Below are 20,513 nucleotides of genomic sequence, written 5' to 3' on the forward strand. Positions count from 1 at the left end.
CACAGTAAGTCCTCAGTTAAGGTTGGTGGAACAGGATGGGACAGGATGGTGCAGGAAATGCTGGAAGGAAATGTCTTCGGCACAAGTGCAAACGGCTGAACATATGGTGAGTTCTGAAATAAATTCCTTAAAAAACACGCCGCCTGGGTGTTGAATCAACACCGAATCTCGGGACACAATCCGGCACGAGACGAGCTCGCGCTGTTTAAAGGACAGAGCACATGTGTGTCCCATCGCACCTGCCATTCGTACCCACTGACAGCAGGGAAGCGAATGCGACGGAGTCCCAGTTACGACACAGCGGGACCAAGAACTCATCACTCAAAACCGCGCAGAAATGGCCCCCCCACCCTCAGCTCCAAAGCGTGGTTCCCACGGAGAACACACTGATGGCACCATCGAGACACACATCCCCCTCCTCCAAGAACGACTTTGTTTTTAATGTTAATTTTTTGAGAGAGAGAGAGAGAGAGAGAGAGAGCGCGCACATGAGCACACGTGCATACGCGGGGAAGGTGCACGGCGAGGACAGAAGATCCCAAGCAGGCTCCACGCTAACAGCACAGAGCCCAACGTCGGGCTTGATCTCCCCAACTGTGAGCTCGTGACCTGAGCTGAAGTCAGATGGTCAAACGACTGAGCCCCCCAGGTGCCTCCAGAAGGACGCTTACTGTAAATCAGAAACATCCAGCCACACACATCTACGAAAGCTACGTCTGGTCCCAAAGGCCTTTTTCCCCAGGGTCTACGCCGTGTGACCACTGAGGGACTTCCCAGAAATAGTCTCAGGAAAGGAGCTCTCGGGAGAGGAAAACACCAGCGTGGGCCAGCACCAGGGCCACCTGAGAGTCTCTCTGTGGCCCCACAGACAAGCCAGTCTCCTCAGTGCAAGATCAAAGACCGGAAGGGAGAGCGGATTCACTTTCACTCACCAGTCTGTGCCTGAGCTGGACCGTGACGAGAGGAGATCCTGACAAGTTCTGGGACAGCGTCGGCGGTGGGGACACCTCCAGGGAAATCAGGTAGCTGGCTGCAGACAGCGGGTGGGTTTTGTAATTTGCTGCCTCAGCAATCCTTGGAAGGAAATGGAAAATCATTACAGAACAGAAAAGGGGGAGGGGACGCAGCCAGAACCTGGCTCAGAATTCAACGTTAGGGCCGAAACTTTGGAGACTGAAATCTTTCTTGGGGGGAGCTTTGACTGGTCTCGCTCGGTACCCACCAGGACCCGCAGAGGAGACCTACAAGCGGGCACTACCATGTTGCAGGGAGAGTCCCGTCATCCAGGACCTGCTCTGCGAGGCTGGAGGCCGGCACCCCGGGCGACCTCACAGAGAGTCTGCCGGAAGAAGATGTGGCCCAGGGAGCGTGACGGATGGAAAGCACAAAGCTCTGGGTTTGCATCTCGGCAATCCCACTCGCTCAGCTGTGTGACCCTGGGTAAGTGACTTACCTGTCTGAACTTTAACCTCCCAGCTTATAAAAAGATGGGATCGACGGTAGCGTGGCGGGCACCTGTGGTCTTGCCGCCCGGCGTGCGTTCGTTAAGGGCCCTCCGTTTCCTCCAGGTGACCACCCCCTGCCCCCCTCGTAGCCAATGTGCCCTGCTGCTGACTCCATCGGCTCAGGAGTGAGCCCTGCTGCCCAGGCCTGAACCACCCAGGGCACTGCCTCCCTCAGGCCATGGTGACTGTGCAGAGGTGGGCACATGACCCACGGGAAAGTCCAAAGAGATGTGACAAGATTCAGATGGAAAATGCTGGGTCAGAGACCCTCGGTTCTCTCGGCTACACATCGGCCCTGAAGGAGGTGCCCTGGAAGTGGTTCAATCAGGAGGGAACAGATGAACTGGGAGAGGAGGCCCCCACCAGGGCAGAAGTGAGATCGAGCAGAGCGACATCAACTGGACGCCGGATCGAGCTGCTCCTGAAGCCAAAATGCCCATGCGCCTTTCAGCTGACACGATCCAACGAACTACCCTCCTACTTAAGACAGCTCAAGCCAGCTTCTCTGTTCCTTACACCCCGATCGAAAGACCCCTACCTGATGTATACGGTACTTGCCTCATGGAGTTATGAGGTCAAAGTGACACTCAGGGCCAAGATGGGGGCGAGGCAAGGAGCCTGGGACACAGGTTTTAAGGAGGAGTGCACACTCGGGGCCTGGCACGCGCGGCCCCTGTACGACCCCACGAGTGAGCGCCTCCCTGGGGTCTGCGCCCCGGGTGCCTGCCTGCCTTACCGCGGTCCCAGCCCGCCTGCACACAGTCAGTGAGCGGCAAACGTCTGCTGCGTGGACTTCAACTCTGGAAAGCCACCCCAGAGCGCCGGAGACGTGGGGTCCCTGGGATCCCGCACGGGCCACCCGGTCACCTGCTGCTTTCTTGCCTGGTTGGGACCTTGCCTGCCTGCCACCCGCTCTCCAAAGTCTGGCGGGGGACTCTGCTACCTTCCCGTGTCTGCGCCCACGGAGCCGTCATCCTGACGGCCAACGCGCTGGGCGTACGGTCTTCTTCCTCCCTCGACTGAGCTCAAACCCCTCTCCCCGTCAAGCCTGCAGAAGCTTTGCTAAAAAGCGTGCAGTGGACACTCGCTCTACTCCTAGGCCCCCATCCGTGGTCCCCTGACAGCGTCACAGTCACATCACCTGACGGGCTCAAGCCCTCCACACGCACGTACAACTTTCTTCTTGCTGAACCGCGAGGAAGCACGCCATGATTCTCCTCCCCCTAAACGCTCTGGCAAGCCCCTTTTAAGCGCAGAGTCAGCCTCCTCCGTAGCGAGGCCCAGTCACCACACTCGGAAGCCAGACACTGATTCGCTAACATGATGCGACGCCTGGTCCCCCCCTGTGCCTCTCGGCTGTTTCGTCCCGACGAGGCCTGTGCGCTCGCCAGGGAGTGCCGCTCCGCGGGCCCCTGAACTCTGGGACGGTCCCCACGGTTCTTCCTCTTTCGTGGACGTCCAGCAGTGCAAACCGCCGTTTGCAAAACGGCCCTTACTTTAGATCTGTGGACGGTTTCCTCGCGTGGGGCTTCAGGCCACGCACCTGGGGCAGGATCGCTCCACGGGCCACGTCAACTCCCTCCATGGCGTCGCACCGGGGGGACACAGGATATCACGCCCCAGTGCTGACCATATTGAGAGTGACCAGCTGGCTGAAGTGGCACCTGACAGCCATCTCCAGCCTCGGGTACCCTACTCACTTGGTGAACTAACGAGTACCCTTGGGGCGACAGGGCACGACCCCGTTCCACGACTGCCCCTCACCCGGTGGTGCTAACACCCACTGACGACTTGCCCCCATCAGCAACTACATGCAGGGCGGCGTCTTCCCGATTCTGTCATTCCTCCCGCGTTGACCGGATGGCATTACTTTACAAGAAGGACGCGTGCGGACACTTAAGTAAGCCGCAGCCCCCGGGAGCTTCTCCCGCAGCACACATGACTCTGTCAACAAGACGCGGAGACCTAGAGACCCGAGTCACAGCCCTGCCTCTGCCCCCGGCAGCCTTAACATCCCGGAGAGGGCCCGGGTCTCCACCTGCGGAGGGGGAGCGGAGACACCGTGCCCAGCGCGGATCCCCAGCCCCGCTCTGAGGGACACGGCCGTCCCAGGTGCTTGCCCGGCACAGCAGGGCCCTTGGGAAGAGCAGAGCGGTCCTCATCACGAGGGGGCACGTGACACTCCAAGGACCCTCCGTGTCCAGGGGCCCAGCAGGGGCCGGCCACGTGCCCCCAGGACCCGTGCACAGTGAGACGCCGCCCCTGCCAGTGGCTGCCGGGGCCCCTGTAGCAGCCCGCCCAGGGCGTGGCCGTGGATGTGGTGACCCCGTGCCAGCCTGACCCCCAGCTTCATGCCCTAGACTCACGTGCTGGCCCCACCCTGCCCCCAAGGGCGACTGAGAGAACATTACGACCCCCCCGCCCCTTCCCTTCTTACGGAAACCTTCCGTGTACGGAGGCCCCATGCAGAACGCTAGGGGAAGGGGCCCGGCTGTGGAGGCAAGCAGGCAGCTGGCTCTACTGGTCTAACCCTAACTGGGCGAGGAATTTCAGAATTCTCTTCCAGTCACTGTGGCGAGGACGTCCAATCCTCTTATCGAGTGATTACAGATCTCGTTAAGCAAGCACTTACAGATGTCGTTAGGAGCAGTGCACTTTGTTTAAACAATTAACTCACTTAGCGCTCAAGGCAGCCTCACGCATCAGTACTGTCCCCACCCCTACTCTAGAGAGGATGACACGGAGACGGCCGGGCATCTGCCCAGTTCACGCAGCCGGTAAGGGCCCCGCCGGGAGAAGAGAGCCGGGAGCCCAGCACCGACTCTGTGCTGCCATACACGACGCTGCCGGTGACTTCCGTCCCGCCCTGATGCTGCAGGACAGACCGCACGTATGGGGGCTGTACTTGAGCAGCTATTTCAGCGACTTTGTTTCCCAGGTTAACGTCGCCAACAAGAAGACACTTTTGCACCTTCACCCGGGTTGAAGATCCCACACATGAAAAACACGTTCTCATCACTGCAAGACGTTTGGACTCTGGGAGAGGAGTGTACTTTTGGGGCCGACAGGTTCCGGCAGCCGGCGCGCGTTACTGCTAAGGGGCAGGGGGCCGTGGGGGGCGGGGAACCGCCCGGTGTGCGAGTCTCAGAGCCCACGACTTTCAGAGACAAGAGGAACTGACCGCGGGGGTCCAGATCACGCCAGCATGGGTTCTGAGGTGTCCGAGAGTCCTCCCTGGGGGCAGCCGGGGCAGTGAGGGCAGCAGGGCGCTAAAGGCTGAAGGCCCCGAATGTCCCACCTGCAGGCTTCGAGCAGAGCCTTGGCCCACCCCCCACCCCAACGCGGGGCAGGACAAACACAGCCTCTTCCCCCATCTGCTGCTGCCAGCACTGACAGAACCGTCTAGCAGGGGTGTGCAAACACAGGCCTGGGCGGCTGCCTGCTCCTATAAATAAAGCTTTATTGGCACACAGCCGCTTCCACTGCTTTCCACGTTGTCTGAGGCTGCTTTCACACTTCCAGCGCAGACGAGTAGTTGCGAGGGAGACAGTATGGCCCGTGAAGACAAAAATATTTACTATCTGGCCCTTTATGAAAAAGTCTGCTGGCACCTGGCTGGGGTCACGATTCGACTCGGTCACGGCAAATTGTCCCCTGAAACGCGCGTACACGCTGGTGTCCGTAAAAAGCAGTTCCGCCTTTTCTTTCCTCTGCTAGTCTGGGGCAGGAGGAAGATGTGGATGGGGGTCCAGATGCCGCTCTCCCTGCACGCCCTTACCCTTGGCCCCCGTGGCTCCGCCTCAGGAACACACAGCTCCTGTTTTGCGACGACAAATCCGCTTCAGCCTGAACGTTCAGCTGTGAGAGCTGCAGATTAGGGCGGCCAGGGAAGGGCCCGTTTTTCATTCATAATCTTGGGATTGGAGAAGTGTCCCCCCAAAGAGGCGGGAGGGCATCTTTTTGAGAAAAAGCGGTGGCATTTTCCTCTGATGGCTCTCCTGAAGAATTCTGGAAATCACACACAAAGAGTGGCAGGGCCCCTTTCCTTAGTTATAAGGAAACTTGTCTAAGCACAGGCCTTCCCAGGGCGATGGGTCCCAGGTCCAGAGCAGAATCGTGGCTGTCTCCTTCCCTAGGCCACCCTCTCCCCGAAGGCTGCATCCCTCCAGGCGGTGGGAAGGAGCAGTACTGGGAGACAGGACGCCGGGGCTCGGCCACCCGTGTTCCCACAAGGTCTTCATCCCCCACCCTTTATCCGGACGCAGTTCAAATAGCCTGCTCCCCATTACCGAGAGGTCCACACAGCCGGCATCCACACAGCCCCATTACCGAGGGGTCCACACCACCGGCTCCAGCGCCAGCATCCACAGCCCACCCGCAGGGCAGGGCAGCAGAGGGGGCCTGCAGCTTCCCGGGCAGAGGGGAAGCTGGGGGGCAAGAGAGCCAAGTGGGGCCTCACCAAGCCGGGGTGAGGGCAACCCTATGAAAGGGGAGGCACGGACCCTCCCCTCCCCTCCCCTCTCGGAGGAATCAGCCTCTCCCTGTGGTCTGAGAGGGCTGACCCACCCCCACGTGAGCAGACACCGCCAGCTAGACAGCAGGATGCTCTGACCCCCCCATGGGTGGAAGGGCCAAAAGGGGGCAGGACCCAAACGGGCCAATCACAGCCCTCCCTGTGTTTCCACAGGGTCATGTGAACAGACCTAACCAATGAGAGAGCAGGATGCTCTGGCCACCATGAAGGGGGCGGCCAAGAGGGGCACATGACCCAAATGGACCAATCACAGCCCTCCCTGAGTTTCCACGAGCACTTCTGGAAAGGCTCCTCTCCTTCGGAGACCTCAGGACCCAGAGGTGGGGGGGCAGTCCCTGAGCTACCGGAGCCCGCCATGCTTCTATGTAGAGGCCTCCCTGGACGTGAGCCAACACAAAAGTGAGCACAGACAGGACACGGAGAGATCAGATCGCAAGGCATCCCCTGGGTCCCTGGATCTAACTGTGCCTGAAGCCTCCTAGTCTCATGAGCCCCCGGTCTCCCCACCTTCCGCCTAAGCCAACGTATCTAATACACCCTGACTGCTGGAGACAGGTGCCGCTGTCCTCCCACTCTACAGAAGTGGCGGCTGAGGCTCAGGCAGGTCCTTCCCGGCAGGGCAGATATGGTCACCTGACTGCCGCACTCTCAGGCTGCCCACCCAGGGCCCGCCGAACCCCCAGTGTCCTCCAAGGCTGTATCGTGTATGCCTGTGATGGCAGGGAGGTGGGGGTGTCACGGCCACCCAGCAAACAAGCACACACACACCCACTGCCCTCTCCGTACCATGTGACCCTGAGGGACTCACTTGGTCTTGGCTGGCCAGATGTTGTCCAGGTAATTGTGCATCGTGTGGTAGAGAAGGCCCACGATGGTGGTCCAGGCTGGGGAAAAGCAGAGGGTCACAGACACCCGTCAATCTTCCTGGTGACAAAGCCCCCAGCCAAACGCACTTGCCCAGCAACGCACAGTGCAGACCCACACCCAAAACCCCAGGGGCAGCTCCTGGGGAGGGGGGAGGGAGAAAGCGAGGGACTCTCAGGGTAGAGTTTTCCATGAGTCTGAGTAGAAACTTTGTGACCCTTCAGCTGTGGATTCAACCGTGACAATGACTCCCTGCTCCTCCCCCGAGTCAACTCCAGACAGACAGATACAACAGCTCCCGGGGGGGGAGCCAGACTCGCCAGAAACGCTAGAGTTCACGAAGGCACAGGGCCCCGCTCGAGGGGCGGTCCCAGCGCCAGCCTCCAGCTTTGCATCCTCCGGGTGAGCACGTCCTGTTCGCTGCTGGTGTATGAGGCATCCGTAGTAACACGCGTGCTTGAACGAGCCGGCAGACGCAGGGTTTACAAGCGGCAGTGACCACATACATGCCCCTCATGCCTTTCGGCTGGGTCCCACCTCTCTGCCGTACGACAGCTCTGAAGCAGGAATCATTTTTTCTGTTATTTCCCTCCACCCGCTTCACGGAGAGCGCTTGGAGCATAAGTGGTTAGCTGTCTTCCCGGGATCGTCGGGGATATTTGCCGACTCTGTTAACATTTCAGGAATGTCTTTAACATCCTCTAAGTCTCAGCATGTGCCACGTAGAGGGGCTTTGCTCATTCAGCTCTCCAAACAATATTACGAGCCCAGTACAAATACCGGCCCCGTTTCACAGATGAGGAGACCGCGACACAGGCAGGTTCGGTAACTTGCGTAAGGCCGCACAACCCGTTAGTGGCTGAACCCGGAATTCCCAGGAATTCCAGCCACCGGTCAGCGCTCGTGACCAGTAAGTCCTGCTGCCGGTGGGAGGAGCCTTCACAGGGGACAGCATGAGGCTGCAGCCCAGCTCGCTCGGCAACACTGAGGGTTTCCAGCTCATGCAGCCAGGTGTGTGAGATGAGCAAAGGTCACGTGTGCCCCTGGCGGATCAGAGCATCATCTCCAGACCTTTCTGGAGTTCACCCCAAGTGTAGGGGGCTGTCATCTGACATCCCCGGGCACCTTTCACACAGGCAAGCAAGATGGTGGAGGGAGCGGAGGTGGGCTCCCGAGGGCTGGCGAGTGGGGACTCCTTGCTGGGGAGGGGACACCGTGATCCTACGCCACCCACACTGGTCTTGGTCCCCAGTCTCTAAGGCAGAACCCTGGGAATCCCATGTCCTCTGGCCAGAGCATCAGGAGCTGAGTCAAATCCACGACTCCCCTGACACCCCGAGGGACGAGTCTGTGACGAGTCACTTTTCAAGGAGTCTGGAGGGCCTGTGACTGCAGTGGAAATGGCCAGAGTTGCCGGAGCCCCTGAGACGGAAGCAGAACCCAGGCCCCCTGGGCAGACCAACCCCAAACCTAGCCCGAGGCCAGGGACAGGGGAGGGGAGATGGCCACATCTAGTCCTATGCGGCTGAGGTGTCTCGGTGCAGATTTGGGAGGACACAGGGCGTCTTTCACGGTGGATCAGAATCGCCTCAAGAGCCTCCCCAAAATGCAGATTCCCCGCCCCTGTCCCAAGTCCCAGTTCACGAGGCTGGAGGGCACTGGGAATCAGCATTCTGAGTGAGCGTCTCGGGAGCTTCCCGCCACACCCTGAGAAGTGCCGGCCCCGGAGCGCGGGAAGAGGCGAGCAGGTCTGAGGGCGGTGGCTCGCCAGGTAACAGCTGGCAACACATCTGGAAGGGCTGAGGACTGGCGGGCCCCCCGCCTGAGCTCCCGGGCGGGCCCTGCAGCTGCACTCACCTTGGCTGCGGAAAGCCTCGTGGGGAACCTCGATGTAGCTCTGCCCCTGAGCCGGGAAGCGGTAGTGGGAGGAATTTATGGCCTCGGGTAGGAGTTTGGCCACAGAGAACTCTGAGAACAAGCCAGAGACAGGAAGCCACAGTCAGTCAGCTCCGCGGCGCAGGAAATTGGGCTGTAAAACCCCATCTGCCTCTGCTGTTTTTAAAAGAACACGCTCCCCCGGGTAGTGTAATTACCTCTAGAAAATGACGACCTGGAAAAATAAGAGTCCGGGGAAAGTAATTTCGAGCGTGGTAACGTGTCCATCCGGCCACACGCTGTGGGGGCCCCGTGGCCTGAGGTGACCCCTCCTTCCCTCCGGGCCTCTGTCACCATGGCTCTCAGTTATGCGATGACCCCCCCCCCATGCGGAGGGGGAGCCGCTCCTCACCACACTCTGGGGGACCCCGTGAGACACAGCAGGAGGAAGGCACCCGAGACACACACCTCCCGGCCATCAGGCAAGCGTGTCACTGCACGGAGGGAGCCATCGCGGCCGACTAACTCCCACCACAACTATCCTTCTAGGCTTCTGATCCAGAGCGCGGCTGCTGCGGTGGAGCTCAGCAATGCTCCCTAGGTAAAGACTTGTAGGAGGGAAGCGCTGTGAAGTCAGCGCGTGTGGGACGCTGCTCCGACCATCCCGGAGAGGCAGATTTGGGCCAAGCCTCCAGCTGGCCCTCGGAAACCCGATTCTGCACCTTTTATTTCACAGGCACTCAAAGGAGCCGCGGCTTTTCGACTCCGTTCCGAGCACAGACGACCGAGCACAAGATCAGGCTGGTCCCCCAGTCGCCATCAAATGCTTACGTAGCTTTGCCTCCGCATCGTGGCTGAGCACGTGTGCCCCGATCTCACTCTCCCCCCGAAGTGTGATTCTGTGTAAGGGCGACCCAGTTCAGAAAAGCAGCGAGGTCTGTCTGGGCTGATGGGCGTGGTGCTCCGTCTGTGCGCGTGTGTGTGCCCACCTGCACGTGTGTGTAAACGCTGCCTGTGCACTCATCCCCGCGCGTGCATACGCTGTGCGTGCGCCTGTGCCCGCGTGCTTACACGCTGCGTGTGCACCTGCGCGCGCGCATTTGCGCACGTGTGTGCGCACCTGTGCGCTTATGTGTGTGCGCTGTGTGCGCGCCTGTGCGCGTGTGGGTGCGCACCTGTGCGGATGTGTCTGCGCACGCGTGAGCGCGCGCAGGTGGACGCGGGGCCGTCAGCGCGAACTCCAGGGGCCAGCGTCCCTCCCGCGCCTCCCGCGCCTCGGCCCGCACCAACGGCCGCGTCCCGCCCCGGGCGGACGACTACCTGCCATGGAGGAAGAGCCGATGATGGTGACCTGGGGGTCGCTGGCTTGCACGTTGGAAGAGATGTGGCCCATGACGGTGTCGACGGTCTCTATCAAGCCCAGCACGACGGCGTTGTCCTGCAAACGACACAACGTGAAGGAACTGAGCAAATGCAACGGGCGCAACTGCCCTCCCCAGACGCGCTCGCCGGGCTCGCGGGGTCCGGCTCCGCGCTGGCGCCGCCGGTGCCCCCTCCCCCTCCAAAGGTAGAGCGCCCCGCGTCTGCGGAGGCCTTGGTGGGCCAGGCCTGACCTCTCCATGACCAGATGGGAAGGAGCCGTGCCACTACCCCTCTCACAGGCAAACGCCCCACCGAGCCCGCGGAACACAGTCCCCCGGGCCACCCAAGCCATTGGCTCCAAGGGTTAGCCCCAGCTGACAGAGACCCAGTCCCAGCTGCACCCTGAAGTCACCAGGAACTTCAGCCAATCTCTGACCGGCCCTGCCATGCCCCCTTCTGTTTCCCGCGGAAGGGGCTAACTGGCCCCAAGTCCCCTCCAGGACAAGGACACCAGCGGCTTCACCCTATTCTACATGCAGGGGACGGACGCCAGCTCCCCAGATCCTCTCTGCATGACCTTCCTGGTGCACCCCTTCCCTCCAAGGGCCCTCTCCACTTACTCTGCATCCCCCAAGCAGAGAGGATCCCAGTGGTCGCTGCCCCCAAGAAGGCAGGGGTCCCTCCTGGTCACCCCGTATCTCTGCAGACAGCCCACCTTGGGCTGACTGTCCCTCATCGTGAGACACTCATCTACCAGGGACAGGGCCTCTCAGCCACCCAGGCACGCAGTGGCTGTTCCCGTCTGCCATCATGCCCCTCTCTCCTTCCCGCCTTTCTGAAAACCATCTGTCAGCTAAGCGTCCTTAGCATACTCTCACAAACACACGCTCCATGGGAATCTAATGAGGTGGAAATAGAACAGGGAGGCCAATTTTAGACATTTTCTTTCAGGCCTGTGGCCTGGTTTCAATCAGCTAAGCCCGGTGGAGCACATGGAGATCTGTGTTTCTGGCCGGCAGTTCTGTTGGGCAGTGGCTGATTGTACCTTCTCTCTAAGGAACAGTCGAGCCTGCCTAAGCCTGAATGGTTTCATGATCATTTCTGTTCTGTGGCGGAGCATTCAAAAAAAGTCACTTTAAAATGATGCTGAGAAAATAGGCCTACTCAGGTCCTCCGCTGGCCATGTTGCCAGGCTTTCCCAGGCTGCAGCCCTGTACAGAGCCACCCCCGGAGGGCATGAACTCTAGACGGCTGTGCCTTTTAGAAAAGGTTTCTAGGTAAGATTATCCCAATCTTAAATTCAGGATCCTTTTTCCCCCCTCCCTTTGCCAGGGTTAAATCCAATCTCATTCTGTTTGAAACTGTTCAAATAAAAAGTTCATCAAACGTAAATCCTGTAGCGATCTCATTAATAACGTTTCTGCCACCAACCGGCAAATATTTTTTTAGCATTATAGGGGTTCAGGAGAATAAGCACTTTAATATTAGACCGGTGTGGGTATGGCCCTGCTAAGCAGTTATGCGTCCCCCACCCCACCAGGCAACCTTGTAGGTCCCATGTCAAGACCACAACATAAGAAAATGGACAGAGCCAGGACCCCAGGTCACTGGACTGAGAAAGGGCTCCTGAGACCCACTTCACACTTTGTATCAGTGAAAGTTTCACCTGTGCTCTGCCACCGAGATGCAGGGCCTCTTTGTTACTGCAGCACAGCCTCGCCTAGCCTGACTGATATAGCTACTGTTGCTGGAAACTGCCCTGGAACATAGTTAAGGACAGCCAGATTAAATCACGCATACAGAGTATTTGTGGAATATACACACGTGAGCAAAACGTAAACTAGATGGAAAGGGATGTACGCAAGAGTGCTCAGGGTCACAATGTGCCGTAAGACTTCAGGTGACTGTTCTTTTATATATTTCTTACCATCTGCAGTTTCTACCTTCTCTACAGCTTATTAACTTGTTTTATCAAACAGTAAAGTCAATGACATTACTCTTAAGAAGAAAAAAAGTATTCCATTCTCTATCTGCTGTTCAGAGAAAAAGAGAAGCTTTTTTGGTTCTTACACTTATCACGGAGTACATATTGCCACGTGTTCCACTTTTTTCACAGAAGCTAGTGACCTTTAAGCGTACAACATGTTTTTATTACCATTCGAGAAGAAAGTGATGATAAAAAATTTATCATGAAAAATGATAAACGTCAACCGAGTATGCAGTCCTCATGGAGAACTGCAACCCCCTCCCTGCTCGGTGTGGAGGACAGTGGCATGTTATTGACACACAAGCCTTAAGCCATACAGAAGACAAGGCACTTCAAATCAGTTGTATATCTGGTCTGAGCTCTACTGTCCCAGATCGCGGGACGGAGGGATGCATCATTTCCCTTAGAGATGTGAATTGGGCCACAATTATACCACTTCTAGGAAGACACGGCAGTTCCCAAAGCATGTACGTTTTGAAGCTCAAATGTTTTTTTGTCTTACCTCTGACACATCAATCCAACTGGGCAGTTGAAGAACCTCTCCCATGGTTTTTAAGAAAGCCTAAAGGCAGACAAAATGACACTGCTTAGCACGTATCTTAGAATTTATAATCTAGAACAGGAGTTGGCACTTTTATTTTTTTTTAAGCCCACCTAGTAAAGCGGTTAGGCTTTGAGTATAATTTTGTCACGAACACTCAACCCTGCCATTGAGTGCAAATGCGGCCACGGACAACACAGAACTGAACGAGCACGTTCCAACAGAACTTGATTAGCAAAACAAGCAACAGACCATATTTGGCCCAAGGGCTACAATTTGCCGACTCCTACTCTAGCGCAGTTTGGTGGAATGAACATATAATGCAAGCCACATTTCAAACTTTAAGTTTTCTAGTAGCCATATTTTAAAAAGTTAAAAGGCAACAGTCGAAATCAATTTTCAGAATATATTTTACTTAGTCCTATATCTATATACCTAACATAGCACTTCAACACGCGCTCAACATAAAAATTATCAATTTAATATTTCACACTCTTTTCTTTGTCCTAAGTTTTAGAAATCCAGGCCGTATTTTACGTTTAGGGCACATCTCAATTTGAATTAGCCACAGCTCAAGTACTCCACAGCCAGATACGGCTAACGGTGTCCTTATCACCCAGCACAGGAAATGATTTTTCCTCATTTTCCCCCTCCCAGTGCTAGCCAGTGAGAAGCCAGGACATCATGGAAAACTGGATAATGGACGCCAAGGGTTTTTACTTCCCACCCAATCAGAGATGGGTGGGGTTTGGAGTAAATCTGTAGGATTCGTCTGCAGGACGCCCAGGCAGGTCTCTCCGCCCGGGCCCACACCAGAGGTGCCAAACCGAGAGCCCACAGGCTGAACCCGCCTCACAAATCCGCAAATAACTGCTTTCAAATGTCCGTTAGCTGTCCACTCTTAAAAATTGGATTATTTTCCACTTGAAGGATCCAGGCATGCGGCTTCCCTTGCAAAATAAGAGGCTGCCCTACAGATGAAACTCCGGTGGATCCGAGGCTGCGGCCACCCCCTGCAGGTGAACCGCTGCCTCTACTCCTCCCTCGGTCGACCAGGGCCGAGTTTGCAATCTCCCACCCTGCCAGGAGGCCCAGAGAGGGAGGCGCAGGGAAAGAGGAAATCACCAAGCTTCAAAATGACCTGTGGAAACCTGCATTGGATTCCACATTCTAACACAAACATACCCTGGAGGCTACCGCCCACCCACCACGTACCCGCGCCCCCTGGGAATCCTTCCTTCCACCCCAGGGCTCCTGCCTGGTGGGGGGTGGCATGGAAGTGCGCAAGTACAGCGCCTTGCTCCCGCCTCCATCTCCTTATGATTGGCTGAGCCATCACGCCCCGCCTGCTCCCCTTGGCCAGCGACTGGCCAGGTGGTGGTCATGTGACCGAGTTCTGCCCAATGAGCTGTGAAGGGAGATCCGAACGGGGAACCCTGGGAAAGCATTTCCGGCTCCCTCCCCGAGGCGGTTGGCTACGCGTGGGGTGTGGCGCTACCCCCGCAGCCGGTGGGAAACGCGGCGGAGTGTGTGGAGAACTGCGCTGTCGCCCAGAGCCCTGGTGTGCGGGAAGACCGAAGCACTGGAGCCCAAGTGGAGCACTCCTTCGCCCCTGTGTGGAAGTAAGCCCTTCGTGCTGCTGCTAGTCCCCGGCGGCCAGAACCACTCCCGCAAGGAGGTGGATGAAGCGGAATGGCCTCTCCGCGCTGGCGGAGACGCCGAGCCTGGCAGAAGGTGGGTGCCTGGCCGGGGACACAGGGCAAGGGCCAGGACCCCGGAACCCAGCACGCCAAAGATGTCAGCACTCGCCCCTCCCCCCCTTAAGGACGCCCGGGTGTCCCGAGCTCCTCCACGTCCGCCTGCAGCCAGCGGGTCAGGGAGGACGAAGAACCCTAACTGAGCGCTCACCTGTACCAGACTCTGTTCTCCGCTCGCACGAGCCCACCTGGGTCCCCCGAGCCGAGTATCCTGTTGTCGCCCCCATATCGTAAATGAGCAGCCTGACCAAGGGCACTGGGCAAGCAGCCGTGGAGGGAAATCCAACCCTGCTGTCAGCCCTCTGCACCCTGCTCGGGACCCTTACACTGCACTCTCCCCAGGGAAACCCACTCAGCCGAGAGCCCTGGTGCTGAGATCAAGTTAAGTCCACAAGAGCCAGGGATCGGCCCCTACCTTGATCTGCAGAGTGAAAAGCACGTTGATTCCATCCCATAAATGGCACCTAACTTTAGGTAACTTTGGCAATTCCCACCGATGTGCACGTCGCGGCACTGGGGGGGTCACGCTGTGTGCACACCAGGGCTACGTCTGCCCGAGACCCAACCCCACCCTTCACCTGTTGCCAAGGGAGGCGGCCGGGTAGCACACCCAGATGGTCAGCCGCCAGGTGGATGCGGACCTGGGAACAGGAGGTGAAGAGCTGAGTCTGAGCTGAGGGAGGCCCCAGCGTGCTGGGCAGAGCTGGCTGGAGGGGCCACCCTATCCGGCTGTTCACGAGAAGCCCGTAACCCAGACTTTTACGTAAAAGCTCACGACTTTTCTGTGACTCTGTGCAGGTCAAACAAAACACGCCTGTGCTCCTGGATCTGGCAGTTTGCCTGCTCTGATCTGCCAGGCGCAGAAAAGAAATAGCTTTACCTTGGTGAGGTTCAGCGCTGTTTCCTGGGAGAGGGGCTTATTGGGTAAGTTGAGGGACACGTTTTGCAGGTAACTCAGTACCGTTCCTGGACTCTGGAGGCTTTTTCTCTTCTCCGTCAAGTTGGTTATGATAGGATGGTAAGCGTTGGTGGGCGGCTAAAAGGAATGAGAGGTGTGAGTTTGGGCTGGGGATGCAAGTCCAAGAAGTTCAGCGTGTGCTCCAGGCCGTGTGCCTCGTGAAGCCCCGTGACGATGGCACTCGCTCTTATCGCATATGAGGCACTTCCGTGACTCTCTGACACGTACTGACCACCTCAAGAAAGACGCACCTATTTGAGAGTTGAAACTAAGCACAGAGAGGCTGACCCAGAAACACATGGGAAACAACTGGAATTTGCACCCACACAAATGGTGCAAGAGTCTGCGCCCTCGCTGTCCCCTTAAAGCTCCCAAGTAAGGTAAGTAGCATGATTACAAATACTGCTTCCAGAGGGGGACGTTTCTGAGTGGACTGATCTCTCCTCAGACGACGGGACAAGGGGCACAAACAGAAGGCATGCATCCACGCACAGCCCCCTGCTCTCCGCTCGCTGTGCCGCCTGCCCAGGAGACGGTCTCTGTGTTTGTGTCCCCGGACGTCTGGTTTACTTCCTTTCGACCCCTCTGGCCACAGGCCACAAGAAGCAGAGGACTTTCCCTTCAGTCAGCTGAGCATCCAGAGTTAGTGCCAAAGTTAGCTTCTCCTCCAGGGATGATTCCTCCCCAGACACTACACTGCCAACAAGAGAGAGCCAGACTGTCTGATGGAATTCAGCCCTGGCATACAGTCTAAGCCGAAAGGCTCTCAGCAAGAGGGGACCGAGATCTATGTGCATGCTCACCACAGTGTTGGCTGGGGGTGTCATGAAGAAGCTTGGTGGCGTCGAAGACAACAAAGCATGCTTTCCTGGGGGGAAAAAAAACAATAACACTGAATTAAGGACTAAACTGTGGTCACTCTTCCAGCCTAAGAAAGGCCTGCCTTTATTCAAAACTCTCCAGCTTCAGACCTGTCTAAGACAGCCTGAGAATGCTGAGCAGGAATGCTGTTGCACAGATACAGGGCTAATAAATTAGCTTAATGGGTAGATGGTATGGATTTTCCCAGGTCACATTACTTTTCTATCTATATTTCAAATCACTTTTGAACACCCTCACGCAAGTCGTCACATAAAAAGATGATTTTATGTAAGCTTTTACCGATCTCAGATAAATAAAGAACCAAAAGAAACGGCCTTCAATTACGCCTGGACTAGTTGGAGATAGAATACAGAGTGCTGCTAATCTCTGGGCGGAGACAGACCATCCCTCCCAGACAGAAGAAGCAAGACAGACAAAATGGTGGGGCACACTGTCCTCCTGAGTCCTTTCAACCCTGAGGATTCTGGTTATTCTCTTCCATTTGGTTAATTACAAATAACGAAGACATCTAACACCAAAGATAAGCCATATTCACTCTTCTCTTCCTCTTCTCCACCAGCTATTTCGAATCTTAGCATTTCCTGGTAAGAACACAGACGAACTAGATGCTCTACCTCATTTTCGGAAAAATCCCTCAAGGTTGCTTGAAGTGATCTAAGGAAATGACCTCACCACCCCTAGTTAGCTCCAGTAGTAACCAGCCTCGAGGGTTATGTGGGGCCCGGTAGCTGGGGGACAAGACGCCGAAGGGGAGACTCTGCCCAGAGGACTAGAGACCCAAACGCTAGGTTCTCCAAGTCAGAGTGACATTCATTCCTCAAATGCCAAGTAGTTACAGAGGAGTCCCATCCAATTCACATACAACTTTTGTGAGTCCACAAAATAAAGTGCAGGACAGTAAGGACTAACCCGGCAACCCTGCCCGTCGTCACCATCGATGACCCTGCAAGGCTACGAGAAGAAATGAGAATCTTTCGTGTCCTCTGTGAGTCCCAGGTCCCAAGGGGCTCTTGTTTTGTGGGCATCGGATTGTGTGGGTGTGTTTTCAGTGTTCAAAAATACATAACTTGGAAATCACACGACTCTGAACGCAGCCTTCTACTTCCTCTGATTTTCTGTGGAAGGGGTGGCCATCCATTGTAGCACTGGGAGCAAAGCTGACCAGGTGATGGATGATCAACCCTCTGCCTTTGTATGAATTAGGAAAAGTCACCGCATCTGGCCTGCTCTGGCTAATGGATTAGAAGGGGACACCCCCTCTGGGCCGGTCATGCAGAGAAATGCCTGCTTTGGGCTCACCCTTGGTGTGCAGACGGGGCTTTATGCAAAGACCAGGTTTTGCCTCCTCCTACAGACCAGACACAGCAGGGCCCTGGCCTGGCCTGAGAGCAGGCTGGACCTCAGCCCAGATGTCTGTCTTCACACAGCTGGCATGACCCTAGCTCTGATGGACCGACTCACATGGAGCAGTCTAGGGAACTTCCAGATCATTTTCTCTATACGTGCTTTATGTCATGTGACCTGTCTCCAAAAGCAAGTCCCCAAGCCATACGGGGCCCTGATGGGTGTAGTTCTGGCTCAGCAAAGGTGCATGTGTGCACTCCTTGGGATATGTAGGTGTTAATACAACACCTCTCCTGAATGTCCCCCCCCCCCAAATCAGATACCACCTTCATGGGGCACAGAGGGTGAGGTGACCTGAAAGGCTGTGCCATGTGTGGGGCTGATCGCCCCATTTCTGAGCCCTGGGATGTCCTGGGGACAAGGGTTTGCTGGTACAGACACAAGAACCAGAAAGAGCAACACGTCTTTCCAGTGTTATTAAAATGGTAATGTATCGAGAAAGAAGGATTTGTTTCAGGCTTTCAGTAGTACAAATACAGATGACATTTTAGTCTTGGTGATAAATCTCTGAATCTTAAGCTGTAAAATGCAGAAGATTGATATCCTTCTTTCTTGTAAAGGACCTATATTTTGTCCTTCCGTCACTTGTGTGACAGGAATGAATTCCACTTTCTTAGTGAAGAATGAGTGTCAAAGGCCGCCGTGGACACAGACTTCCTGCACACACAGCGGCCATGCCCTGCTCTCGAGATCAGCAGCCCCAGTCATCTGCGGGGAGTCCCCTCTCCTCTGCATTTGGGACACGCCAACCCTACTGCCATGTCAAGGGTGGACTGTGACCCAGGCCTAAGGCAGTCAGCGTATCCCACACCCCCAGCCGCAGTTCTCAGCTCCTGGAAACTGGGATACACATGGATCCATCTGGTCAAATGAGACTCCTGGCCAGTCCTGCTGCAGGAGGAGACAGAAAAGAGAAGTTCATCTTCTGCGAGCATGGGGTGGAACCCTGGAGGGAACGGCAGCCATAGTGGCACGACCAGAAGGAAGCGGGGTCAAACAAAGAGATTCCCAGTGACACATGTGAGCACCTAGAGCAAACCGGTCCTGAAGCGGATTTTCTCCTGTTGTTTCCATTGTGGGAGGTTTTTTGTTTTTTTTTTTAATTTCCCTTGTTGGCGTAAGTCACTCAAGTTGTGTTTTCTGTCACATAATCACAGGGTCCTAACAGCTGAGGGACTCACTGTCAGAACCTGAGAGGGGGCAAGCCTTGCATTAACACCTACACCTCCCGATCCCGACCCGCCCCTGCTGCTCTGGTGTCCATGCAGTGGCCAACCAACAGATGTTTATGAGTGACTGTCATTTTTTGGCAGATTATTTCACGTTCAAGGACCAGTGCATTCCCTTGTTATCACAGTGAAAATAGAATGGGGGAAGTAAATATTAATCATAAATCAGCAAAAATGTTGTGAAAACCTGCCACATGCAGGCATTGTGCTGATGCCTTACACCCGTGACTCTGTGGCTCCACCGCCCCCCACCCCTGGGACATGAGTAGTACTGTTTCCATCCATTTACAAAGGAGAACACAGTGATTTGGGAAGATTAAGATACAAAGAGTCATATATTACATGATTCCATGTGGTTGGAAGACCCAGAGAGGGAAATCTGTAGAGACACTGGCTAAGCGGTGGCCAAGGGCTGGGAGGGGGCAAAGGGGAGTGAAAGCTAGCGGGTGCTGGATTTACTTTTGGGGTGATGAGACTTTTTAAACCAGAGGGGATGGTTGCACAGCTGGTGAACATAGGAAGTACCACCAGATCATATGCCTTAAAATGGTCAAGTTTATGTTACGTGAATTTTACCTCAGCCAAAAAAGTGACTTCCCACGTCCCAGAGTTCATTGTGGCTGAGTGAAGGTTTGAACCCAGGCCACCTGTCCCTGAGGGCCCATCAGAGCCTGGCATGCAGGAAGCACCTGGTAAGCATTTGTTGATCAGATGCACTAAAGGACCCGGTATGCCTGTTCCCAAAGGGTCTGTAATCATCCATCACATACACCTCCAAACCCCCTGGCGACCAGCAGGATATTCATCTCAGTGTGTGTCCGTTAAGGTGCCAGTTTCTCCATCCTGGGGAACAGGTGTTCTAGAGAAACGGCTGTATTTATGAGGTTCATTAGGATGCCTCTCAGCCTGCGGCGCAGACGGTCCCCTCAGGAGAGTGCGGAGCGAGAAATGCTAGTGAGGGAGGCGGACGGAAGGAGCCCTGTCCTCCCAGAGACGGGCAGAGCTGGCCCGAGCCCACCCCCCACCCCTGTGCCCACTGACCAACGGCAGCTGTGAAGTACATCGCGATCTCGTCCGGGGTCAGGGCCCGTTCCCAGATGATGAACTCATCGAAAGCTCCGACCTCATAACGCTTGGTCTGGTCCTGCTCAGACCCGATGACGAGGTTGACACTGGGCTCCCCGTAGGCATGAGACACTTTGCCGCTTGGGTCGGAGGTGCTCAGGGTCCCATTGACATAGACTTTCAGACCCTCCTTGGATTTCCATGTAAACAAGACATGAGTCCAGTAGGGACCTGGAAAGAACAAAGATCACTGTTCTGCTGATGTGGGAAGCACATGTTTCTGAGTTGTTAAATCCCTTTCGAGATGATTAGTCACTGTTAATCTTGGTGAGTCCTTCATGATCTAGATCTAACTTTTCTCAGTCCTTTGAAGCACAGAGAAGAAATTGTCCCCATCCCCCAAATTCCAGAAGCAGTCCAGAGAGACCCTTTGCTATTTTAAGTTAGATCCTTTGCTATTTTAAAATAAAATTAAATAATAGCTAATGGGGGTAACTTGTTCAAAAAAACAATTCTTTTTCTTCAGTCCTGCCTGTGCCATCATAGTGCA

General features: G+C 55.8%; 1 protein-coding gene across 2 annotated transcripts in view; it reads right to left on the reverse strand.

Annotated features, from left to right (window-relative positions):
• The window catches only part of ADGRD1 (adhesion G protein-coupled receptor D1), a 125,436-nt gene that overhangs the window by 74,826 nt on the left and 30,097 nt on the right, over positions 1 to 20,513 (reverse strand). For both annotated transcript variants that reach the window (XM_043557278.1, XM_043557279.1), the window contains 8 exons: positions 19,940 to 20,194; positions 16,187 to 16,251; positions 15,306 to 15,461; positions 12,630 to 12,689; positions 10,099 to 10,216; positions 8,761 to 8,871; positions 6,848 to 6,923; positions 933 to 1,074 (listed from right to left, as the gene is read on the reverse strand). In XM_043557278.1, the coding sequence (XP_043413213.1) occupies positions 933 to 1,074; positions 6,848 to 6,923; positions 8,761 to 8,871; positions 10,099 to 10,216; positions 12,630 to 12,689; positions 15,306 to 15,461; positions 16,187 to 16,251; positions 19,940 to 20,194 (983 nt within the window). The remainder of the gene's footprint in view (positions 1 to 932; positions 1,075 to 6,847; positions 6,924 to 8,760; positions 8,872 to 10,098; positions 10,217 to 12,629; positions 12,690 to 15,305; positions 15,462 to 16,186; positions 16,252 to 19,939; positions 20,195 to 20,513) is intronic.

The sequence above is a fragment of the Prionailurus bengalensis genome, chromosome D3, assembly GCF_016509475.1.
Source record: "Prionailurus bengalensis isolate Pbe53 chromosome D3, Fcat_Pben_1.1_paternal_pri, whole genome shotgun sequence".
NCBI classification, from domain to species: domain Eukaryota; kingdom Metazoa; phylum Chordata; class Mammalia; order Carnivora; family Felidae; genus Prionailurus; species Prionailurus bengalensis.